General features: G+C 42.8%; 3 protein-coding genes, 1 long non-coding RNA gene and 1 other non-coding gene across 6 annotated transcripts in view; all 5 read right to left on the reverse strand.

Annotated features, from left to right (window-relative positions):
- Window positions 1-2,052: 2,052 nt before the first annotated feature.
- LOC148902022 (transcription factor Sox-19a-like) lies at window positions 2,053-5,711 on the reverse strand. The gene is made up of 2 exons (XM_088990205.1): window positions 4,681-5,711; window positions 2,053-3,166 (listed from the first exon to the last, which is right to left on the reverse strand). The coding sequence occupies exons 1-2, from the start codon at window positions 5,337-5,339 to the stop codon at window positions 2,908-2,910; spliced, it is 918 nt and encodes a 305-aa protein (XP_088846331.1). The 5' UTR covers window positions 5,340-5,711; the 3' UTR covers window positions 2,053-2,907.
- A 361-nt stretch (window positions 5,712-6,072) lies between these two features.
- On the reverse strand, window positions 6,073-9,476 carry LOC148902023 (uncharacterized). Its single transcript, XR_016117976.1, has 3 exons — window positions 9,360-9,476; window positions 9,205-9,284; window positions 6,073-8,569 (listed from the first exon to the last, which is right to left on the reverse strand). It is a non-coding gene; the product is annotated as an uncharacterized LOC148902023 (long non-coding RNA).
- A 1,095-nt stretch (window positions 9,477-10,571) lies between these two features.
- On the reverse strand, window positions 10,572-15,949 carry LOC148902024 (eukaryotic initiation factor 4A-I-like). Its single transcript, XM_088990208.1, has 11 exons — window positions 15,838-15,949; window positions 14,733-14,775; window positions 14,514-14,646; window positions 14,284-14,423; window positions 14,033-14,201; window positions 13,477-13,586; window positions 13,254-13,397; window positions 13,046-13,183; window positions 12,855-12,944; window positions 12,495-12,574; window positions 10,572-11,264 (listed from the first exon to the last, which is right to left on the reverse strand). Exons 1-11 carry the CDS (start codon window positions 15,858-15,860, stop codon window positions 11,120-11,122), a joined length of 1,215 nt encoding a protein of 404 aa, XP_088846334.1. The 5' UTR covers window positions 15,861-15,949; the 3' UTR covers window positions 10,572-11,119.
- Window positions 13,669-13,809, reverse strand: LOC148902025 (small nucleolar RNA SNORD10). Its single transcript, XR_016114346.1, has one exon. It is a non-coding gene; the product is annotated as a small nucleolar RNA SNORD10 (small nucleolar RNA).
- Window positions 15,950-16,181: 232 nt separating the features above from the next.
- senp3b (SUMO specific peptidase 3b) overlaps window positions 16,182-25,737 on the reverse strand; it is a 10,546-nt gene continuing 990 nt past the window's right edge. Inside the window, exons 1-11 of one of the 2 annotated variants that reach the window (XM_088990207.1) lie at window positions 25,144-25,264; window positions 24,056-24,712; window positions 22,398-22,511; window positions 21,309-21,420; window positions 21,078-21,225; window positions 19,504-19,551; window positions 19,330-19,407; window positions 19,122-19,259; window positions 18,866-18,949; window positions 18,717-18,767; window positions 16,182-17,567 (exon numbers count right to left, since the gene is read on the reverse strand). In XM_088990207.1, the coding sequence (XP_088846333.1) occupies window positions 17,457-17,567; window positions 18,717-18,767; window positions 18,866-18,949; window positions 19,122-19,259; window positions 19,330-19,407; window positions 19,504-19,551; window positions 21,078-21,225; window positions 21,309-21,420; window positions 22,398-22,511; window positions 24,056-24,712; window positions 25,144-25,231 (1,629 nt within the window). In that variant the 5' untranslated portion in view covers window positions 25,232-25,264 and the 3' untranslated portion in view covers window positions 16,182-17,456. Of the gene's footprint in view, window positions 17,568-18,716; window positions 18,768-18,865; window positions 18,950-19,121; window positions 19,260-19,329; window positions 19,408-19,503; window positions 19,552-21,077; window positions 21,226-21,308; window positions 21,421-22,397; window positions 22,512-24,055; window positions 24,713-25,143; window positions 25,270-25,737 lie in introns of those variants that run through there. The other variant, XM_088990206.1, reaches the window with a different exon arrangement.

The raw sequence follows: 25,737 nt of genomic DNA on the forward strand, positions 1-25,737 counted from the left end.
AACGTCAAACTCCATCGGGGAAGTTTGGAACACTTTTGCCTGGTAAATTTTAAATTGATTATAGAAGCCCCTCATCTCCCCCTCGATTCCCCCCACTCTTTCCGACCTCTTTCCCCTCCCCTCGCCGACCGATTAGCTAGTGCAAGGGTTCTGGTCCATTTCCATGAGAAAGGCGGCGGTCGGTGAAAGGGTTAAGCCTGTGAGGACCAAGCAAAGCAGAAAGCAGCACTCATTTTCTGCACAGTGGGGGGGCTGGGAGATGGGAACAAAGACGCCCGAGGGAGGAGCGGAGGCTGCGGCTTTACTATATGCACCTGCGTGCTGAAAGGCGGCGGACAATGCGCCCCCGAAACGGCCAATTACGCGCGGCACATCCACGACGTCGTGTCTGTTTGTGTGTGTGTTTGTGTGTATGCGCGCGCGTGTGTGTCGGTTTGGGGGAGAAAGTGAATTTTAAAGAGGACAAAGATAAGAAAGTAAAGCTTTCAATCATCTCCCCGCCCCCTTCAGCCTCAACTCGCCGACATGTTCCCATGCAGTCAAGCCAATGAATGATACGTCATCATCGATGTATCGGCATGACGTCATGTTTAAAGTGACATGACATGGACATGTGGTCAAAAATGTTGTTACCGTTCTATTCGGGAAAGAAAACCCCACAGCCGTCACGGAAATAACTTGAATCTGTATTTAATTGAAATTAAACTAATGAAAATCAAACAGTGCTGTTGGATTATGGTTTTACAGAAATATAGAATACAGAAAATAACAGAGTCATGCCTCCATATGGAAACAACACAACAAATACTGTATTTACAATTCATTCCAATACCATAGAATAATATATCAATTTAAAAATACATTTGCCATTGACTGTAAGTAAACACGAATATTGAAAATAGGAAAAAAAATCGACAGTAACACTAAAGCATTAGTGTGAACAAAATGAGTCATTTCACATTTAACATCTAGTGTGCGTGAAAAAAAACTGCCAACGAACACAATACAACTTTGAACATCACATACAAAATTAAAACTTTGCAAATAGTTAATGTGCTTTCTTCCCTGAGAAATGGGAGTCCATTTGCAACCTCACACCATTTCAAAATACGGCACCACTTCCGGGAGTGGGCGTGACCAGGAAGTGATGGATATCGGCAGTGCCATTCATTACCGGTTGGAAGTTGGCGCCGTCTTGTGACCAGTGATGTGAACAGCCGTGATGCAGTTTTTACAATTAAAAAGACCTCCCCCAGAAAAGCATAAAAGGAAAACGTTTTGAATAAAACCTGTCCTTTCCTTAAAATTACATCCTAATTTTTGTTACTATTAATTCCTTTCGTTAACTACATAATTTGCTGTCAAACACCTTGCCACGTTTTTGAAATCCCTTACTGCACACTAAAAATGTTGCTATACGATCATTAGGAAAAATGCCCCTCTCCAATTTTCAAAAAATGCTGTTATAAGCATTGCATATTATTTGCTTTTTAAACACCTTACCGTACGTTATTCTACTACAAGTGAAAAATAAAATTGTCACTCAATGCAAAAAGTCAGGAAGCAGAGCTGGAGGTATCAGAGCTGAAGATGTTGAGTTTTTTTTGGGGAGTGACCAGGTTGGATAGGATCAGGAATGAGTACATTAGAGGGACAACTCATATGAGAGGCTTTGGAGAGAAAGTCAGAGAGGCCAGACTGAGATGGTTTGGACATGTCCAGAGGAGAGAGAGTGAGTGTATGGGGAGAAGGATGCTGAGCCTTGAACTTCCAGGCAGGAGACCGAGAGGAAGACCGAAGAGGAGGTTTATGGATGTGGTCAAAGAGGATATGAAGGTAGCTGGTGTGAGAGAAGAGGATGCACAAAACCGGGATAGATGGAGGACATTGATTCGCTGTGGCAACCCCTGAAGGGAAAAGTCGAAAAAGACTCAATGCTTCACTCCAGACTACATGTAAAGATACCAAGCTACACTAATGTGCCAATATCCATATTAATAGGTAAATTTACTGTATATGAATAAAGACACTGACTCTTGCTTTTTATTAATAGTCATGAAAGTCATAAAGATTTTTTAATCAAAAAAAAAACATGAAGACTCTTAGTATAAGAGTCTAAAATGTGTACATTATTTACAAGAAAGCTAGAAACAACTGAATCGCAGAATGGTTTTGACAGAATGATAAAAAAAAGTTAAAATATAAACATTCACACATCACATTAAAAAATATGTACAGTATATCATTAGTAATGGATGGAGATGTAAACCAAATTCAGGTCCATAGCAGCATCTACGTACTTTACAATATATACAAGCATGCATGTGTTTATGGTGGCCACTGGTTTGAGGGAAACTTTTGAAATATACTTTTTCTCAATAATGATTCACAACCTAGTGATAAAATTTCACTTGTGTGGAAAAAAAGTCATGTCATAAGGAACTCTCTCTCTTCCACTCAATGACAGTAGTTCAAGTTAACTTGTTATCAATTTGCATTCGTACAACTGGAAGTCATATTGACGAGTAAAATGATTATTTTCACTACGCATAAGATAGTGACAATCGATTGTGTCCAATGAGATTTAAAAAAAGAAATCTCACGAGGAGATTGGTTGTGACTCCTTTGAAAAGCAACTCAGCGGGCCATATGTAAGGTTAAACAGCAAAATTACCAGGATACAATATCTTTAAACATTGAATCTAATCGACAGGCATGGGGAGGGGGTGAAGGCAAAAAAAGTGCTTCGCTGCCCCTGACATAAAGCTACTTAAAATGCAGCGTATGCAAACTCATCTAATTTGTATTTTTAAAATAGAAAATAAACTAAAAGAGTATTAAAAACAATGAACAATACAGAACGAATACACCCAAAGGAGTGAGTGCAGATTGTCCCGTGTCGTTCGACTAGATGTGTGTTAGGGGTACAGTGCCGCTGAGGTAGTGCTGCTGGACGCCGCCGTAGCCCCTGGGAGCGGTTCCCCCCGCCGGATCGCTGCCGTCACCGCCCCCTGGGATGTACATGCTGATCATGTCCCGCAGGTCACCCTGCAGGGGGCCCCGGTGATGGGTGGGCGTCGGAGGCGAGTGGGACATGGGCTCTGCTTTCACCATGGACATGGGCACCGGGCTGGGCTGCTGGGGACTGCTGCTGTACGTCATTGGGCTGTAAGGATTTTGGCGACAAGAGTTAGCACAGCGGATAAAAGCAAAAACAAACAAAAAAAAGGATACATATATGTATATACTTTTTTATCCTTTTTTATGTATGAATGCTCTGGTTGTAAGCGTGGCTGCTCCATGTGTGAAAGAAGATGCAGCAAGCTCATTTACACTTGCCTGTCGATGGCATTTTAAATTAATTATAAAGTATATATTAAGGGCAAACCTATGAATTAGCGGAGTCTGTATTTGCACACAAATATTTTAAGTGTGAACATAAACGCATGTAAATATGCATTTTAAAAATCGATACAACACACACTTAATAGCAGAAACAGCTATACATATTTGTAAGGATGTATTTTTGCCTCTGAAAATTTATTTATATGGAATAGATATTTTGTTGAACATAATATTTAGTCAGCTGCCAAAAGTTCATCCATGAAACTTCTGTCTCAAACAAAATTGTCTACAAAACAAAATTTTAGTCAATCTGATGCATGTTTGGGTTGTTTATTTATTTTTTAAAGAAGCTCCCTTTTTTCTCTCAAAGTAATCCAAAAAGTTAAGGTAAATTTTGTCAGTCAAATTTAACCAAAATTGTGTTTATTTTGACCCAGCAATTAAAACGCTCTTATATAGGGCCTTCAACAAAGATGCATCCATGTGTTCTGTCATAACGCTTAGTATTTAGTTTCACCATTGAACAATGCACTTGATTAGGTATGAGGCATTTATGGGCAGACTTCTTTACATACACAAATGCATTTTTTTCATTTGTCCGTACCTTACACTATACATTTACTCAAATGCAGAGAATATTGCGTATTTATTAGGGGTAAGGCGTTGAGGTTGCACTGTGGAATTGTGGGTAAAAGACCACACATGGATCAGAGTATTCCTGATCAACATTCCGGACACGGGTGAAGATGAAAATGGTGCATTCAGAACATATAGGTGAATACAATTGTTTCTGATGTGCATTGATGCAGTGTAAAAAAAATTGGAAAATGTTTCAAATTTCAAGACTAATATTTGTGCAAAAGTTTCTCCACAGCGACTCCAGACAGGTGCTTAGTTGAATAGGAGTGCATATCCAGTGTATTGGTTTTGAATCTAAATATATAATATTGCTCCCATTTTATTTCTTATGTGTATTAACCATTATTCCAGACTTGACATTGTAGGTAATATTTTGTTGTCTTTTTTGAAGATGTTTATTAACCGATTGAAAGAAAACAAAGTGTGTTGAAAAGTAAGAAATACATATATAAAAGACTCACCTCAAAACGTTTTTAAGTGAAAATCAGTGTTGGAGTTTAGGAGACCATATTTTTAGTTTTAGCTTTTTTTTAACTAATGTACGATCAGAATAAAAATAAAATGTAAGTATTTTATTGCACTTTTTACAAATCGTATTCATGTTATTAAAACATTTTTAAATCACAAGCCCAAAAGACTTTTCTTTCAACATTGACGCTTTTTAGAAAATGTGATGAAGTTGGTGTTGAGCCGCACCTGTAGGAGTTGTTTCCGTTCATGTAAGTCTGGGCGGCGGTCATGGCGGGGGGGTACTGGAGGGCCGACAGGTCGTACCGGTGCAGTTGCTGCGTGTAGCCGAGCGCCTCGCCCTGCATGCCCGGGTAGCCGCCCGCGGGACCCCAAGCGTAACTCTCCATCCGGGGACTGGCGCCCTGTCCCTGGGCCGTCACCAGTAAGTTTCCGGCGACCAGCGGGTACTTGGGCACCTGCACCGCGTCCTTCTTGAGCGCCGGTTTGCTCTTACGCCGAGGCTTGTACTTGTAGTCCGGGTACTCCTTCATGTGCACGGCCCGCAGCCGCTTGGCCTCGTCGATAAACGGCCGCTTCTCGGCGTCGCTCAGCAGCTTCCACTCGGCGCCCAGACGCTTGCTGATCTCGGAGTTGTGCATTTTGGGGTTCTCTTGGGCCATTTTGCGTCTTTGACCGCGGGACCACACCATGAAGGCGTTCATGGGCCGCTTGACTTTATCCATGGGGTCGACCCCGCCGGGGGCCTGCAAGGCGCTTTTGGAGCCCGGGTGAGGCAGGCCGTTGCCCGCAGTCATGCTGCCCGGAGGGGCCGGTGACATCCCCTGCGCCGCGTGGTGCATTGGCTGACCGCCGGGCTTCAACTCGTGTTCCATCATGCTGTACATGTTCCACGCTCAAACTGAAGGTTCGAGTCGAGCTATTTTTCGCCTCTCGCGGTGTCGCCGCGCACCTGGCCGGCAAAGTCCACCTGGTGTTCCCGCTACTTGCGCGGGAGCACCGGGTGAACCGAGTTGACTAATGAGCCTCGGCGTGTACCGGGAAGCCGTTTTCCTCAAGTCCGGCAACAACAAAAACAAAAAAAAAACAACACGGAGTGTGTTTTGTCCGGTTCTTTTTAAGCATAAACGCTTCGAAGAGAAAAATAAACACGTAAATAAACAAAACACTAGCCTCTCTTGGCCGCAACTAGTTATTCTGAACCACTTGTTGTTCGAGCGCACACTCCCAATTCAAACTCAACTTGCACCCGCTCTCCTCGCCTCCCCCTCAGTGCCTTTCTTCAACCGGCCTGCAGCCGACCAATCAGGAGTGAGTGCGCCTATTAGCATCTCAAAGACGTTTTAGGGCGAAAGGCGAGCGAGCCGGTATCTTAATAAGGGAAAAACGAGGAGAGTTGCACAAGTTCCACTTAAAAAAAAAAACAGTACGTTATTCTTCCATAACTAAGATCAAGATTTTCTTTAAACTGGAAAACAAGGTTGGCAGATGTATGTAGTCTGTGGAGAGACAAGGATGTTTGAACTTTTTCTTCCAAGGACCGTAATACAGAAAACTATTCTATCTTCACCATACCCAGAGGAACCTTGAGATACAAGCAAACAGCCAATTTATTTATTTATGCCTTGAGATGCAAGAACAGGCGTATGATGCGACTGAAGTATGGTGGTGGTCGATTGGCAACTTGTCAAAAATTTTACTCTAAAACTAAATATGAAACGAAGAGAATTACTCACTGTCTTAATTCATTCACTGCCAGACGACGTGTAAAAACGTATTCACTGCAGTGCCAGGGTTTTTGTCATTGTCACTCAAATTCCAGGACCCATGGAATATTTAGTTTTAGAACTACGTAAACATTCAATGCAGGGTAAGAAACCTTACACATTTCTTTCACGAGAAGAAAAGAGTTTATGTCAAGCCTATTTGATTCTAGGGTTATCTGCAGTGGAAGTGGGGGCGGCTGCACAAAAGGAAAATGCTGCCCCAACATGGAAGGGAAAAAACATTGCCAGAGGTCTGAGCAGTGCTCCCGAACAAATTCAGGAATGGTGCTCCACGTCATATTTTCAATTCCCAAATAAATTTGGGAATGGCAGTGAATGAGTTAATGTCTCCCATCGGAACGCTTACTCATAATTGAAAACACAATTGAGAAGCTATTGAATAGCTTAGCAATTGATATTTCAGAGAGAAACAATATAAAAAATATACAAGCATATATTCTTTATTCTCTGACAAAAATGACAATAAGTACAGTGATACCTCAGTTTACGAACCTTGGCTTACAAACTTTTCGATTTAAGAACGTTACATTTATGAAAATTTTACCTTGCCATATGAACTTTTTTCATACACGGACCTGCCTCAATGAGTGATGAGTCGTTCGCGAACGAGCCCGTTATTCTAACAACAAAATGGCAGCCGACTGTTTTTGTCCCACCCCCAGTCTTCGGTTAAAGCCATGTGATTGGTCAAGAACGCAGCAATGGGGGGGGGGGGGTTAAACATTAAAGAGACAGGCAGACGACAGTGAGAGTTTCAACTTTGATAGTTCAAAGGCAGTGTAGACTGCAAAGTTAAAATATCCCATCAATCAGGCTCCACAAACAACCTGCACAAGCCATCTGTACACTTGATGCAAAAAGCTATCAATCCAGCTGAACAGAACACAATTGATGAGGAACTAGATACAATTATAGAGAAACCACCTACAAGGGATCATTCCTCAAGATGGTGAAAGAAGAAGGCTACGTTCCTCATCAAGTGTTTAATAATAATACATTTTATTTCAAGCGCCTTTCAAAACACCCAAGGACACTTTACAATAAAAACAATAAAAACAATAATGCTGATGAAACCGGCCACTCATTCCATCAATCCATCAATGACTATCACAACGGTAAATAAAATGACTTTACTATACAGTACAGTTTATTTCTTTAATTATAATACCATAGCACAATTATTATACATAAAATAAGGTATATTTTGTGTTGTTTTAAGGCTTAGAAAATTAGAAAGTAGAAAATTATGCTTTATGGGAACCTGGGAACGGATTATTCTCAGTTTAATGCTTTCCTATGGGAAATTAACTTTTGGGATACACACTTTTCGCCTTACACACTCTGTCTGGGAACCAACTAAGTTCATAAGCCAAGGTATCACTGTACTAGATCTTACCTAGTTGGGGCACTAAAATAAACAAATATAGGAAAAATACATGTGAAATAAAAAAAACTAATAATTGCAAAGACACAAAGGTTACACCACATGTAATTACAAACTGTTCGGGACAAATTACTGAATACATGGAAAAGGTTGAAGTGCAAAATATGAAATTTTATATAAAAATAGGTCACAGAATTCATGTGAAAGGAAACCTCAACAATACATGGAAAATATTTTTAAATGCATTTATATAATGAAGAAATACACAGTTAATGTTGTTTGTACTACTGTGACTGTCAGGAATTGTGAAGCAAGCTTTTTCTGCCCCCTGGTGGCACGTCTTTACTGGATCCTTCAAAAACAAAATAAATAAAACTAATAAAAGAAGTTCAAAATTCTCCCAGTTCCTTCAATATGGATGTGGTGTCACATGACTTGCTTTTGCCTTAATAGGGTGACTCCTGACTCCCACGTTACGGAACTTATCGGGTTGTTTTGAGGGGACAGCGGTGGGGGTTTGGGATGTTGATGGAAAGGAGGGGAAATGTGAAGGAACAGAAATGAAGTGGGGATGAAATCAATAAGTAAGGATGGTCGTGATGGAGGCCGAAATGGAGGAGGGATGAAAAGGATGAAGGGATGGATGAGGAAGGGCGGAGGGGGCAGTAGTGTGTGTGTGTGTGTGTGTGTGTGAGGCAGGGAAAGGGGGGTGATTTGAGGGTGACAGGCCTCCCTGAATAGGCCTCTATTCTCCCCTCTGCTGGCTCCTCTTCTCATGCAAAGCAGGCCCCGTTCAGCCTCCCAGCCATCCGTCACACAAGAGAAAGAGCCTGGCAGACCTTTTACGAGCCTCCCACTCCGCATAATCCCCCCCACCCTGCGCCCAACAGGGGGTGACGGGCCAGTAGGGGGGATGGGCGTGCGTGGGGTGTAGCTCCCAAAATGCCTGTGGAATAAGAAGGGGCCACCTAGAATGACTGTTTATTTCGTGCGCTGGTTACAGATTCACACAGGAAATTGCAGCAATTATAAGACTAAAATGAAGTCAAATTAGTCACCATCACATATGGCAGGTTGGAGCCTGTGGGGTGACAAATGTCTCCGTTTTTTGTTGTAGAAGAAAGATGAATATGAAGAAATAATACCATTCACAAAAGGAGAAATAAGCAAACATTCAACAAAATGGACTCCTGTACAGGATTAGTTTTAAAAGATTACTATTGCACAATAAAGAGATTAAAATAAAAATACTGTCTTAAAAGAATACATTTCATCCCTGGATAACAAAAATTGGAAGTACACAAAACTACGTTTGGGCTTTTCCCTTCAAGGGGTCGCCGCAGCAAATCAGTGTCCTCCATCTTCAGAGGTTTGATTCGCATGTTAGTTTTGGCCATACCTGACACAACCCTCTTTATTTATCCGGGCTTGGGACCGGCACAAGACACTGGATTGTGTCCCCTTGTGGCTACAGAAAAAGCAACTCTTTGAACTTAAAGATGAAGATGCTCAGTAAAAGGCTCCCAAACACAAAATGGTCATCGGCACAGCAACATTCAAACAAAGCACAACCATACTCACCATTGGACTATTACTGTATAATGAGACGAAAACAAAGGCAACATTAGTTCAGTTTCATAGCCAGCACAAATGGTGAAGCGCTGTAAAGAGAGAGGAAATAGGCAAAGATACACGAATATAATTTTTTAGGCCACAAGATAAAATGAACTACGCACCGTTGGTACCACGTCGCAGCGAACCTGACGAAAAAAGGTGAGAATTTGCATTCATCCCATTTTACGTTTACGTTATGTTTATATAAACATTTGGGTAAAGCCACTCGTCATTCTTTGGGAAGTAGTTTGCGATTGCACGGGAACTTGCGCCCCCTTGTGGATCATAAGTTAATTCGTTACGCAGTTTAAGAGGAAAAAAACGACTGTCTTTTATCTCAACGTGATTATTTATTGACGTAATTAATACAATTGGCAGTCATAAAACCTAAAGTCGAGTTTCTCGCCTTAACAAATTTGAATACACACGAGAAAGCGACGTCCATGACTGACGATTTTAAATGCAGGCTTAAATCGTGTAGTTTTATCTGACAAATTATGAAGCAGTCATCCTTTGAAACAAAATACCACGAACGTTAATTCATTCTAAACGTTTCAGGGTTGACCGGCAATTAGCTTCATTTGAGCAACATTTTTTTCCTCCAAGTACATTAGACGAAGCCCATAGCACAAAGTGTCGCCGATTTGTGACGTTACCCATTTTGGCTTCGGGCCTGCCACCAAAGGTCAACAGACTACTACTGTATTTCATTAATGTTATACTCAACAACGCAGATTCAATTGATGTAAAGGAGACACCTTTATTTTCTGAAAGACCATTAAAAATAAATACTATACAGAATCCAATGTAGAAATTTTTGATACACTGCTTCTGTCTGAAAGGGTTAACAATTTATTTACCATTTCCCAAAACATAAAAAAACACCATACACCTCCAAACAAGACACCCCAACCAGGCAGGTTGTGTAAAGAGGCTGTGGAATCTCTGAACTGCAAGTTTGGTCCTTAAAGAACAGCAAACATCACACCCACCCACACATATTTTTCTGATGAGGTAGATCACACAAAGTGGCCACCATCCGAATAGAAAATTAATGAAACACTATAAAAAATACAAGCTACAAAGTGGAGTGGGCAGTTGATTGAATGAATGGACACTCTCAACCATATGGGGAGAGGGGGAAAAAAAAAAATACAGCATGAACTGAACTCACCGTACACTTCCATATGGCAGCTGTCTTCCGCCCAATGGCCAGAAGGGGTTACAAGCAACAGAGCTGCCAGAGAAACTCTTTAATGAACAGCTTGTTTTTGCCACCTGTTGGTTATGAGTTGCTCTTGATTTGGAAACAACAGTTAAGAGGCCCCAAACAGTTAAAGGTTGATTAGACTGTACAGGTCTTTTTATTGAACATGTCCTATGTAAGTCTAATTCCCCCATAGAGTTAGACTCAAATAGGTACACCGGAGGTTATCTGAACACTGCTTGCATTTTGTTGTTCCTTTTCAGCATTCACAACCAAATGCTTTGAAAGGTGGCCATTTGGATGCCGCTGCTTAATGTTAGCGTATAGTCCTTGTTCTGAGACGCTGTCACCACGGTTGTGCTTTTTGGAGTGGAGGAGGGGTTGGTTAAAAGTCATTTTGAGGAACATTAGCACAAAAAAGGGGTTGGAATGTCTGCATTAAATTCAATTTCGGTGAAAGTGTTTTGGCGAACGAGTCGGTCGCCGCAAACTGATTTGGGGGGAGCGAAAGGAATCATGGCTGCCGTCTTCCTTCCCCAGTGGGAAAGTTCAGCAATTTGAAGTCATCACATGTTGGCCTTTTTTTCTTTGTTTAAAACTGGAGAAGTGGGGAGGAGGAACGAGGTTGGGTGGATCTTGCTTGCTTTTCTCTCAAGTTTGTTTTCTTCTTTCTTTCTAGAAAAGATCAGCCACATTCATTGGCATTTCCTCAATGGTGGTGTTGTAGAAGGTCTCGATGTCCCGCAGGGTGCGCTTGTCGTCGTTGGTCACCATGTTGATGGCAACGCCCTTCCTACCAAAACGACCACCACGGCCAATCCTGATGAAGAGGCAAAGGTGGTTAATAGGGTCGGTTGGGGTTTAACTTAAGGACCCGAGGAGCAACACCTGCAAGGCCTTGTTTGAAGAAATACCAACAACAAATGTATTTCATTTTTCTACTTTCATTCCTTTCATCACTTTGCTGCTGTGAAATGTAAATTTCTCCACTGTGAGACTAATAAAGGCATATCCAATCCAATAACAAAACACAGTTCTCACAAACTCGTTTTGACAAAAAAAAGTTTGCAAACGAAAGAAAAATGCCCGCATGCTGCTATGTACAGACAAAAAAACATCTCACACATTGCTGATTCAAAACCTTATCGAAAGTTCAACATGTTTAACTCATTTAGCCATTCCTGAAGATATTTGGGAATTGCAATGCGACTTGGAGCGCCATTTGCAAATTTGTTCAGGTTTTGGGAGTGCCAATAAAGCGCTAGTCAGACCTCTGACAATGTTTATTCCCTTCGACAAGTGGGCAGCATTTGCCTTTCATCCATGCTTGTGCTTTACTACAGCTACTGTTAAAGTTCTATATAAATCAATATGTATGCATTATATTTTGTATCGCCGCTCCCATTTCAAGCTCAGATACACCCCAGACCCATATAACCCTGGCACTGGAGTGGACAGTTTTTTTACATTGTCTGGCAGTGAATGAGTTAACGTACTTTTAAATGCAGCCCAATTTTTAGGGGGCTCCCCAGGAACGTGTCTTGAGGGTGGCTCATCTAAAGATGTCGAAGTTATGAAATAAAAGCAAAGCTTTATTCTGCCTGATGCCGTTGCGACACATTCCGTTAGTCTTTAAAATTCGGCAAAATATATAAACTTGGCCCACACGTCTCACTTGGCTAAACAGCCACCATTTAATTGTGTGGTAAAAAAAATGCTATATCTGTATTAATAATAATAGATTTGATTTATAAGCGCCCTTCACTTTGCTGCTGTGAAATGTAAATTTCTCCACTGTGAGACTAATAAAGGCATATCCAATCCAATCCAAAAGGAAGGTCAGATTTAACAAAAATATCAAATTTTTGTTAAACTTTTACATTGAGTGTACTTTTTTGCCTTTTATATCATATCAGAACATCTGAGATGACAAGCCCCCAGATGTCATCACTCCCAAAAAACAAACTCTGGCCCAATTCTGCAATGTTTTCATGGCGCCAGGATCCTTTGATAGTTCCTTGCACCATTTGTTTTTAATCTACAAACTTGCCTGTGGATGTAGTTTTCCCTGTTGGACGGGAGGTCATAGTTGATGACGAGAGAGACCTGCTGCACATCAATGCCGCGAGCCTGTAAGAGACACGCTTGTCAGCCAGGGTAATATCATTCAATATTTTTCACGTGAACGCCACAAGGGGGGCGGGGGGTTGTCGTCTGCCAGTTAGTTGTCTATCCAGGACAAGAGCCCGGGCACAGTGGAGGGCAGACGGCAATTTCTCTACCCAGGAAATTTCAGTCCTTCACCAGCACAATAGCTGGGAGGAGAGGGTACCCTGGGCATGTTTTACCCCCTTATGTCATATATCCACCAACTGCTGACAGGTTCCATCTGCAAAACGAGGGCACCTACCAGCAGGTCAGTGGTGATGAGGACGCGACTTGAACCAGAACGGAACTCTCTCATGATCAAGTCCCGCTCTTTCTGGTCCATCTCACCATGCTGCAAGACAAACAGCAAAAACTATGTCGTTACAATCCTGACAGGCGAGACAAGCGAGTGGCCTTAGAAGGCAGATGATTTGGAGACGGAGAATGCTTCACCATGGCTGAAACGGTGAAGTCCCTGGACTGCATCTTCTCTGTGAGCCAGTCCACTTTCCTCCGTGTATTGATGAAGATGACGGCCTGAGTGATGGTAAGGGTCTCGTACAGATCACAGAGGGTGTCCAGCTTCCAATCCTGGAACAGAGTAAAAAGGTAAATTCAGGAAACACAAACCCCAGCATCTCACAGTGGCCATCACACCAACCTCTTTCTCCACATTGACATAGAATTGGCGGATACCCTCGAGGGTCAGCTCCTCTCTTTTGACCAGGATGCGAATAGGATCACGCATGAACTTTTTGGTGACCTCCAACACATCAGCCGGCATGGTGGCCGACAGTAGGACAACCTAAAGAATAATATCAACATAAACCAGTCAAGATAGAAAAGCAACACAAGTAGCTAATTGCAAACAACAGAGATATGACCTGTATGGTGTCGGACAGTTTACGGAAGATCTCGTAAATCTGGTCTTTGAAGCCTCGGCTCAACATCTCATCGGCCTCATCCAGCACAAACATTTTGATGAATTTAGGAGCTAAAAATTGAAAGAAATAAAATCAGTCCTGTGTGGCGCCGTTGAACTTCAATGCGAGAGTGAACTGCAATTTGGGTTAAGCTGTATTCAGAAATGTGAGTATGATCACATCTCAGGATCTCTGGCAAGGCGCAAACTCTGGACGGCAGAACGCCATCCAGAGTAGCGACACACCAGGAGGCTTCCGGAGTCAGTTGACACGCATGAGTTTCATCATCATACAGCAAATTGCTTGTGCATGTCATTTGCTGACCAAGCGTCAAACATTTCTCAAATGAGGGTCCATTTAAGCGCCTTACACTGACATTAACCCACAACACGGAAGAATAAAACCCCGAAACAAAGCGGTCGGTTTTCCTTCAAGAGGATTGCACTGCAAAAACTACGGGATGATAGACCAATATCTGAAGGAATTAAAACATCAATTGGACAAATAGCCTACTTACAGATGTTCTTGCGACTCAACATGTCAAAGACACGACCGGGGGTCCCCACCACAATGTGCGGGGACTCTGCCTGCAGCTTCTGGGTCTCGCTGCGGATGTTAGTGCCACCAATACACGCATGGCAACCGGCGCCCATGTAGTCGCCTAGAGACAGCACCACTTTCTGGATCTGATTCAAAGCACAGATGGGAATGACATTCAAACAACCGTGAACAACACAGTGCTCATGTGACCTAACAAAAAGGCTTTACCTGTTGAGCCAGCTCCCTTGTGGGGGCCAAGACCAAAGCCTGGGTGCCTTTCAGCGTCACATCAACCTGTTGAAGGATAGAAATTGCAAAGGTAGCAGTCTTTCCGGTCCCCGACTGAGCCTGGGCAATCACGTCATAACCTGAAGCACAACAGAAGACAGAAAATATAAGTTGTTGGATCCCATTATTCTGATATAAGCATTCTGGGAGAAGTCGCGCTAAAAATTCACCCTTGATGCAAGGAAGAATAGCTCTCTGTTGGATGGCAGAAGGCTTCTCAAAACCATAAGCATAAATTCCCCGAAGCAACTCCTCACGCAAGTTCATATCATCAAAACTATCCACGATATCATTCCAGTTGCTCTGCAAGTCAGGAAAGTTTAAAAATGAGCAAGTGTTATCAATGCAAACTGATGTCTACATCATCTGACGCTCAAATGGAAACTTACCTCAATGTCACCTTCTGGCTCCATGCCTTCTGGGCCATTGTCTCTGTGAACAGACAAGAACTTTTATAACATCGCGATAAAATCTCTTTACACATTTAATCAACAATTTATTGAAAGGGCAACTTGAAGGAGGACATCGCACACACGTCCATTTAAACAAGTCCGCCATTTTAGCTTATCGCGTTCAAGATGGTGGCCCCGCGGCAGAGAAGAGAATACCAGAATGAACCGCGTCCGAGCTAAATCCTTAAAATGTAGCTAGACTCCGCTTACTTCGCACAAATCGGCTATAAGTTACGATTAGTCGTTTTGGTCCCGAGGTTTGTGTCAAAAGGACAAGAAAAACCTCATTGTCTTTAACATCTCTGTGCTAACTTCTTCCGAGCACCCTCCTTCAACTTTCGCGTGGCTTAGGCATTTTGCTGCAGAGTCAGAAATCACTCCCCCTTAAAATGAAAATAAACACGATACCGCGCACAAACACACACAAAAGAAACAATTTATTTTTCCTCACGTTCCACTGGATGCGGCCTAGTCTTCCGGCATTGTTACCACAGGCGTGTCCGCCACCGACATGTGCAACCCTCACTCAGCGAAAAAGCAAACAGATTTTCTTGTACAACATCAGGCATCCGATTCAATGGGGTGACCAAGTACGCGTGGCAATTTCACACAGATTTCCCGAAGATCCCGCTCTTAGCGCGACAATGATTGCGGACAATAAAGTTATTCCGCAGAAGGCCTAACCTACCGCGAGAGGCACAAGTAGTCACATGCTACACCACCCGGCAACATTAGCTTCAGCTAACGTCTAAGCGCTAGCCCGATACAAGTACTATACGTGTTAAAACGCAAACGAGAATAAAAAGCTAACCGGTCAGACAATCATCAAATCGCAAATTGTAACAAGCGAAAACCGGCACATTTCGCAAGAAATATTTAGCTTTGTCATAGGCCACAACACAAACTTAGTCATATTTAACGTATAACAAAACGATTTTCACAAAATGTAAAAACAATACGAGAATGCACATTTAAGGAGATCCGTTTGACACTTGTTGAGGAAAATCTGTTCAACTCGTTTCATCTGACGAAAAGTCCTTACCTATCATCGTTGTTTGCCGACATTATCTCAAAGAAAGAAACTACGGGGAAATTTTCTTATATACGTCGACTGCACGACGAAGCTTTCTATTTGCAAGTGGCCGCCGTCATTTACAAGTAGGCCCGCCTAAAGTGGCTTGTGATTGGTTCAAATTTGCCTAGGAGGTAAATGGGTGGGGCAGAAGCTATGTAAATGACGCAATTTCCTTTTTTTTAAGGGGGGGGGGGTGTTAAAAAACAGCTAAACTTTCTCCTCCGCCCCAACGATCAATTTGTGGTCATATTGTCCGAATTTCGTAAATAATTTAAAATAGCTTTAATCCATTGGCGTTTTTATTTAGTCAGTTTGTATGTTGGACACAGGACTCCACATTGCAACCGCCTCATCTCCTCCCTTTTTGAACGAAACATACATATTACATTACTGTACAGTATTCGCCATTCATCAGTTGTATATTCTTGCCATTAGTTTCTCCCGCTTTAATGCAGTTTCCAATTAGACTACAAGAGTTACCATTGAAACTTTTTTTGGGGGGGGTTCATGTCTGGATGTTTCTCTGTGAAAGTCTTTTTTTTTCGGGCCACAGGCAACAATACTGCAACTACATTCATGCATTCATTGTTCCCATTAGCCTTTCACCAATAGGAGGTATATGTGCTTCCAGAAGTAACTGAACATCTAACGGTAACAGTTGGGCAATGTTGAAAAACAACCTCTATTATGTCACTTGTGACCCCATGGGTCGGTTTTGCTCGGGGCATACGTGCGTCCATTCTCTGATTGGTCCTTATTTGGGTAAAGTTCCACCTCAAATGTTGCATCCCGGTATCGGGGAAGAACCACACACTCTAATGCATTGTCCTTACACATTAAGTGATTTGTATTGGTTTCCTTCCACTACAGAAACAGACAATTGTTTTTGTTTCTTTGTTTTAATTTCTAGCAACCATTATGCATTGTAGAAGAAATATAAAACAGTCAACTCATTTGAATCACAACTTTCAGGAGGCAATAGCAGGGGCTAAGCGTATTTTGTTACAAAACATTTCAAAGAAGATACTTGCTTAATGGGGAAAAAAATCTAGCCAATTTATTGTTGCCCCTCAAACAATAACAAAGTATTCCTCCTGTATTAACAGTTGTCAAAGGATAATGTATTTTTGACATGAACCCACGTATTAAAAAAAGGTAAATGCAAAGTAAATTACCCCAATAAAGGTCATATCACATGGCAAAATAAAAATGTTGGAAACTGCCGCTGAGCTGTCAGCGTAGGCCTGGGGAACCTTTTGAATAGATTCAAACTTGAGAAAAAGTAATACAGAAACGTGTCATATGTTACAGGCAGTAAATACTTGGAGGGCTGGTGACAAAATGGTTCCCCGGCCCTGTGTTATCAATATAACCGGTATGAAGATGAACCATTAGCCATTTTGTACACTTTGACATGATTTATCAAAGAAAGTGAAACATTTTTTGCGGTGTTATCTACACAAGTAGTTTCCACCGAAGAATCCACAAGACGGTAGGACGATCTACGATGAGTGTTCTGTCAGGGGCGCTACCCGTGGCCCCCCTCCATCGTTCTGTGGCTCGTGTGGATACGGCGGGGGTGGAATTCACACGGTGAGCTTACAGTGACAAAGTTCTTTGTACATTTGCCTCCGCAGGCGAGGCATGTCCTGCTGACCAAAGCTGAACGGCTGCCCCAGGGCCAGACACTTGCAGTACTGTATAGTTGTGGTGGTGAAAAGCAAAAAACAGACATGTAATCAGTCCAAGTAGGTAAAACCTGCCCTGCCTCTGAACACTAGGTGGCACGGATGTTCCTTCAGCGTGAAAATTCTCACATTTACAGTGAATTGTGCCTTGATGTCAGCTTCAGATACGGAGGGAAGTGATGGAGGAGGGGGATTCATGGATGCACTTTCAGCTATTTAAGTCATTCATTGCCATTCTCAAATTTATTCGGGAATTGAAAATATGACGTGGAGCGCCATTCCCGAATTGGTCGGGTTTTTGTTTTTCCTGCGGGGGCTGCCGATAGAGTGCTGGTCAGACTTCTGGCAATGTTCTTGTCCTTCCACGACGGGACAGCTTTTGCCTTTTGTACAGCCGCCCCCCACTTGCACCTTATATAACTCCAGACCCATATAACTTGGGAATTTTTCTGATGAAAGAAGAGAGTCTAAGGTTTCTTACGCTGCATGTTTATGTAGTCCTAAAACTCAATATTCTGTGCGTCCTGGAATTTGAGTGAAAATGACAAAAACCCTGGCACTGGAGTGGACACACTTTTGCACGTCTGGCGGTGAATGAGCGAAAGAGGATTAACAGTCAAGCTGACTAACTAAAAATGAAAACACTCCCAAGCATGGTTAAGATGCAAAAATGAAACTTGCACGGATGAGGCACCACTGCATTAAAACACATTTACTTCAGTAAAATGTTTGAATTCAGGCAACCGGCTCTGGTTTGTGAAAGCCACTTTAACTTTATTCCAAAAGACTTTTGCAGCTCCAAAATTTTGGTGTGATTTCGCCCTATAAATGTAAACGGTCCATACGTCAGGCGTCACGCATCTTGTCATAATTATAGAAGTAGAGGTAAATAATTATGGCAAAAGTCAGAGATGGAGCATTATTTTTGAAGAGAAGAGTAAGCGACATACAACGTAACAAGGCGACATGACCTCAATTTGTATGAATGTTGTTCACGTGTTGCCATTTTACTGGCGATACTAAAATGTCCGCTCACATACATAAACCTGTTATTCCGAATGTTTCAAAAATTAGAATTTTGCCCTAAACCTGAATCTTGACTGCCTGTAAACATAATTTGAAGCCGCTGAATATTTCGGGCTATCATTACAGACGTACCTGTAACACAAACGCTCCGCAGTCGCTGTCATTGTTCTGCCGGCCCACCTTCTGAAAATACATAGCCCCCCTTACAGTCTGAGTACCACGCAACAGTGTGACTGAAGCCTTGCATGAACCAAGTTGATAAAAAGGATTAAGTGTCTCACCATTTTGAAAAAGCCTTTCCAGCCGGTCAAAAACTCTTTCTGGTCTTTTTTGATGGCCTCCGCTTGGAGATATTTATAAATGTGCTGAGGGGGAAAAAGCACACAGACAGATTTGGTGTCAGGCAGCGTGAGGGTTTCATGTGCAAAATGCCAACGATGTCGTCGTGGTATTTTACGGGTCTCAGCAAAGCAGAACGTAGACTGCGGCGGCTAATGTTGGGTGAGCAAAAGATAATCATCGGCTTCTGTACGCCACCTTTGGGCAGCGTCTGTTGAGGGTCCGCTGGGAGTCAAAGTATGTGATGGCTTTCCGGGGAATGTCCACACTGACCAGCGACCAGTGAACCTCCAGGTGAATGGGGATCAACAACAGATCCTTCTGAAAGATATCCACCTGGCAGAAAAGGGAGCCGGTCGGTGGACATAAATCATTTAGTTTCACAACTCAAAGAGCGTTCCCTTACATTTTTCGTCCATCGTTTGACTCCTTCGTAGCCTTTTGTCCTTAGCTTGTCGTAGAAAAAGCTGTTGAAAAAGTGAACCTAAAAGCGAGGACAGAGAAACAGAGATCACCTTCTGGCACACCTTCACAGAATCCCTGGTGAAAACCTCGTAAATTTGATTTAGTCCGGGCGCACCTTCTCTGGAACTGAGTCCATGACCAGGTCACCATACATGTTCATAATCTGAACAAAACAAAACATAGAACAAATATTACAAACTTCTCTCGGGGGAAATCAACCGAACCCTACTTTGCGGATTTTTGTCTATCGCGGGATTACTGTGCATGTATTATACTGCCCCCTACGGCCATGATACATACACCTGAATGAGCAGTACGATGTCCACTTTAGATTTTGATATGAAGGTCCAGACGCTCCCCTACTTACATTACATTCAAGTTACAAACAACGGTACATACAAACATTTTTGTAGTAACATATGTAGTATTGTCTCCAGTTGTACATGTACATCTTTATAGAGCATATATTTTAAATATTAAATGTTTAAATGACGGCGGTGTTAAATGACGTCACTTTTTTGTTTCTTAACTGACATCAGAAAAACGTTTTATAGCATCTAAAATACCCAAAACACGTGGTATGATATTTTTATTCAAATGCAAAACACCAATAAAAATGACTTAAAGTGTCCAAAATCTGCAAAAAATTGAGCTGCGAATTGGGCATTTTCAGAAAGTCCCGCCCCCAGTTCGTGACGTCACGCCAAGACATCTTGCATTGCTGCAGAATCAAAACAATGGCTTTAGATTCGTAGAATATGCTTTCTTGTTACACATCCAGTTATGAATATGATTCAAATAATTCTGAAGAGGAAAGCATACATGTTTGCAATCGATTAAATAATTTATTCCGTGCCATTATGAGGCAACATTGAGGGGAGATGTCTCAATGAAAAAGAGGCACAAAATGGCGACCTCCTGTGGCCACCTCCGTTTCCACAGGCTGATAAATTCCTTATATGGAGCTTGGTCGGCCTTTTCTGGCGGCTTTTGAGTGCAACACGAGGTCCCCAGACCAAACAAGTACAGCAAAATACATTGACGTGATGGAAGGACCGCTACAATGCGTCTTTTTTTGGTCAGGTCCTTTCGTGACGTCACGTACGGACTCGTCACCAACTCAAAAACAAGACTTCCTGAATATTCAGCGCAAGTCTTAAAACGTAAAATATAGCTATATGCGGTGGAATTTTTGTAAAATACGCTCAGTAGCAGTCATTTGAAGCCATTTTACAAATTATGGACACAACTTGTCCAGAGACGTCGGTTGTCCTTTAAACATATTTATATATGCCCTAAACATACATTCCATACAAAATCTAACACTGACTCAACAAATTCACCTTACAAACGACCGTTCGGAACCTATCTCATTCGTAAGTTGGGGAGCGTCTTACAAGCCAAACTGACTCATGAACTAACACATGCCAAAGATGGTTTGTGTTTTAGGGGCACATGAATAAATTTCAAGAAGGAAATATGATCTGAGATGCAAATAAAATGCATGAAATAGTGGCCCCTCACTGACCCGTCATATCGACTGGTGGAGGGATTTTTGTGTCCCGATGATCTCCGGAATTAAGTTATTTGGGCTTTATGCTTCGGGCAGGGTCCTGATTTGTCATCTTTGAGTTACTTGGAGAATTTTAGTGACTTTTCCGGCCGATGGTTTATTACTTGTAATGATACCTGGTCATTTAGCCAGTTCTGTCCATAGAGAGTGCCCAGGTCATCCATGGTAAGAACGTGACGTTTGTAGTTGACTCTAAAGGTTTTGGCCAGAGTTGATCCAGAGGAACGCTGGAAGGATTGTATTAGATGTTGGACCATGGTTTTCCTAAACAGCATCCAGGTAGAGATGGAGACAGAGAACTCCTAAGATTACATGAGAAAAAAAAAAGTTTATGGCGTGCATCCAACCTGTGTGGCTGCGCAAAGTTCTCACTGAAGATTTCCTGAAGCCGCTCCACGATGTCTTCGACGTGGATTGGGATCAAACTGCCGTATTTCTGCAGGGATTCTTCCAGAATACCTGGGGCATGACAAACAAACACCAGATTTATCGGATTGCGGAGCAAAATAGGCGTTAGGTGGAAGACATCCAAGATGGCGCCCGAGTACGCAGTCAGCAAGTGCTCTCATGAGCCTTGCTTTTATTTTTGTCTTGTTTTTGTGTTTTCTTTTGTCACTTTGTGTTGTTGTGCATCGTGTGGAACGGATACGGATTGTTTTTCAGCATTTTTGGCCACAAGATTCATCAAGGAGGAGACTGCTGAGCGGTTGCGCCTTTTCGGCAGCATGAATATGCCAGTACTGTTTTTGAATGGGAGGAATGTCAGTGCATTTTGACTGTCATCGCTGGACCGCCCTGGGGCCATTGTGCTTTTTTGCGCCTGGAAAGGCCAGCATCTTCACAGCCCCGTTTTGTTCAGCGGAAACATCAGTGCTGTTGGACAGTCTGCTGCTGAATGGATGCATGGCTTGAGGAGCCTGCAATAAGAAAGGAGCGTCAGCGCAGAGCGCCGATGCATATGTGGAACTGTTGCGGCTTGGAATCGAAGCGGATTTATGTGGGACAGGAGATGTGAGACAATCTCTTTTCATCAATCGATGCTACAGCTGCATGTTTGCTTTCAACATTTAGCTTGTCGTAGACGTTCACATTCCACCATGACGTCCCTGATCCACTGCTGAAAAGGACGCTTTGATCCTCTCCTCTTTCATCTAGAACCGCTTCATGTCACAAAGAGGGTACAGCAAGTGCTGAAGAATGAATGACTGTGTCTTTGTGTTGTCATAGTATTTGTTATTTTGTTTTTTGTTGTTTTACCTCAAGATGGCGCCGCGAGAGTGGCTGCCTTTCCAGCAGCTCCTGTATTTTGTTTTTCTACTTCTTTCTTTCCTCTTCCTTTCATAACTTTGCTGCTGTGTAATGTAAATTTCTCCACTGCGAGACGAATAAAGGTACATCCAACATCAACGGTGCGGAAAACGGTAATGGACGCTGACCTGTTACACAGCTCATGTGTTCTGCAGAAAGCGCCGGCTCTGCTTGTCTTTCCTCCACTTCTTGTCTACCTCGGTCCCCGTACCTGTCTGGCGAGCAGCCGCTTCTCTGTTTATCTGCTCAAAGGAGATGCCAAACATTTCCAGTTGGTCTTTGCATAACTTCTGGGTAATTATACAGCTGTCATTTGATCTAGTACAGACACTCCCCACCTTACGCACGAGATACGTTCCGAGCAGTCATTTGTAAGTTGAATTTGTTCGTAAGTTGCTTTCGTGCTATATTTATTATAAAATGTGTGTTTAAGTCAAATACTGAACGGGAAAGTATAAAACACAGACGCTCTAAAAGTGGTCAAATAAAGTCACACTGTTACTGTAGTACAACAACATATATCATTGGATCTTTAGTAGCCATTACTGAAGCTGCTGGGACGTAATTGCTGAATTACGCGCCACGTAATTACCATATTTTCACGACCATAAGGCGCATTTAAATGTCTCAGATTTTTTTTGAAAATGTGCGGTGCGCCCTGTAGTGCGGACGTATTAGAGGCCACCATGAGGCGGACGTGGTAGAGAACATGAGGGGGGATGTGTGGGCGTGGTTTGTGTATACAAGAACAGTTATGTGCTTTATGCAGACATTGCTGTTTTAACAACACAAAAAAATGGCAAAGAGACATGGTTATGAAGCTCAGTTTAAACTGAAGGGTTTCCAAGGCGGTCCGGTCCGTCTTGGTGCTCTTACCGGTAATCTGCTTGTTTTTACCATGCCGACGCCTATTGAGTGATCATTACAAAATGTTCTTACTTTGTAATTAATAAATAAAGCACTACCAAACTCAGTTTTGCTCCCAATCTGTTTTTATAAATACGCACACTTGTATGCCTGTGTGTTGTTGTGAGGCGGACGTACGTATGGCAGTAGAGGATATTTACCGTTGTATAAAACAAAACGCGTCCTTTCATCCGGTGCGCCCAATGTGTATGCTAAATACAGAAATGGCACACATAAATGAGACTGCGCCTTTTCACACGGTACGCCCTTTGGTCGTGATAATACGGTACTGAATTGCATGCCAGCAGCCATTACTTTTTGTTCATCGCGCTCTCCTGGTGACTCCTGGAGCCCACATACTCTACAGAGCCAATCCTAAGTGAGCTCGGCACCTCCTCCTCAGAGCGTCAACTGGGAAGAGGGATTCCCCCCCCCCCCCACATACTTTGCGCAGCCAATCGCAAGCGAGCTCGGCGGATCGGGGCCTGGACTCGTTGGATACACTTCAGCAGCCTTGGTGTCTGTCGCGTAAACATCCTGCCCCTGAACCCTCCAATGTGTCGGTGTGCGTGCGTGTGCGTGAAGCACAGTACGCAGGCAAACGCAAGCAAGCTCTGCCGGAAAAAGGTGCGCAATACAAAATGTAACTTACAGCATCTCTGTCCAAACATTTTTTGACATGCCCGCAAAAATGTTTGCATGTACCGTTCCTAACTCGAAAGTGCGTAAGTAAGGGAACGTTTGTACAACTCTTGGAGGAAGTTAAGGTAGTGTATTAACCACCGCCATGACTTAAGGCAGTCTAATTGTTGCAATGTTACCCATTTGAGACAACTGTGGAATTTGCAGCAGGTCAGGTAAGATCGGAGGATTTCAGTACCTCTACCAGCCTCTGTGAATCTCTCGTCGTCGCTGATATCGTCGTCAGTGTAAAGAGATGGACGATAGCCTTTTATCCTCCTCTGCTTGCTGTAAGAATTGTACTTCTGTCCTTTCAAGCCCCAGCGGAGGCTGAGGGAGTACACCCGCTGGGCCCGTTGCCGCCAGCTCCTCCAGTGCTGGCTCAGTCGAGAACCCAGGCCGCCATAGAATCTGTGATGGCGCCGGGGCCGGGTACGCTGCAGATCCCAGAATCTGTGAAGGTGGGACTCCCATGTCTGCCGTCTCGTCGCAGCCTGGGGGACTGGTGCCGCTGCGTCTTCCTCCGTCCTCACATCTTCCTCCTCTTGTGACACTCCAACGTTTGCGTGTTGGTAATGCTGGGTGGACTGGGGTGGAAAGTCTGCCATGTCCCAGTCCACAACAGCTGCCTGCTCTTCATCCTCATCGTCTTCTACTTCGTCTTCCTCGTCCTCCTCCCAGCAGCCGCCCGCAAACTCATCGTCGGCATCCTCAGCGTTGATCTGGCCCATCCTGTCCTGTTCCACGTCATTCTCACCGCTCCACACCCTTTCCTTCTGACCCAGGCGGAGGTGCATGTGGCTGGGAATACTATGGTCGGTAACTGGGACAATGACGTGGTCTCCAGGAATCCCACCTATTGACAAACATAAACATTCATCAAATGAATTAAATAGAATGGCATGCTGTATGATAGCATGGTTGATCTATTTTTGCCCTTTCAACATTATCCAAGGAATTATGTCAAATTCTTTTCGAAATGCCATCAAACTTAAGCTATGCCCCCCTCCCCACAACTCAATTTTTGTCTGAACTTTTCAGGCAAAACAGCACTCAAATGAGTACCATACAATAACAAACAATATCATTATTCATGTTTGTATTAGTAGAGCAACATTGCCGGAACATATTCAATATTGTTGGATTTTCTAGGGTGACAACGTTTCTTTGCAACAAATTAAAAAATAAATACTGTCTATCTGCTACAAAGTGGCCATTGGTGTGCCAGAACAGATTGTCTTGTTACCTAATCATTCAAAATTAGCAAAAAATAAATCCATAAATTACCCCCTCCCGTGTCTTCCTGGCCCACAGCAGTCAGACCCAGATCTCCCTGCCAGCGGTTCTGGGTCAGGCTACCCCCACTGTCTCGCATTATCCACGGACACCCTGCAACCTGCGCCAGCGTGTCACCTATACATAAAAAATACAAAATCAGTAAAAACCAAAAGGCAAGTAGAAAGTTCAAGACAATACAGTTCTTTTTTTTCTTTAGTTGTCGAACTAATTGATTTTATATGTTGTCTTTTTGTATTTTATTGTACTCACATATTTACATGCTTATATTCATAGGACTGAAAAGAGTCAATCAATGTCAATTGATTCATTGACGTCTCCATGTGAACATTTGAAATTGCTCTAAACTTGTACTCAAAAAAAGGAGTCAAGAAGAAGAAAATTTGATTCAATTGATGAAAGCAAACAATGACGGGAGAGTGGATGGAAAAAATGGAAAAAGAAAGGGAGTGTGAAGGTGACAAAGTATTGAAGGATGAAATTAGAATGGCTGGAAGCAAGGAAGGACGAATGGAGGCTTGGAGTTTGGATGAAAGTAAAGAAACAATTATGGAAGGCAAGGTGGAGTAACAAAGCAATGGGGGT

The sequence above is a fragment of the Hippocampus bargibanti genome, linkage group LG02 (genome assembly GCF_051943395.1).
Source record: "Hippocampus bargibanti isolate YZ-2025 linkage group LG02, ASM5194339v1, whole genome shotgun sequence".
In the NCBI taxonomy this organism is placed as follows: Eukaryota; Metazoa; Chordata; class Actinopteri; order Syngnathiformes; family Syngnathidae; genus Hippocampus; species Hippocampus bargibanti.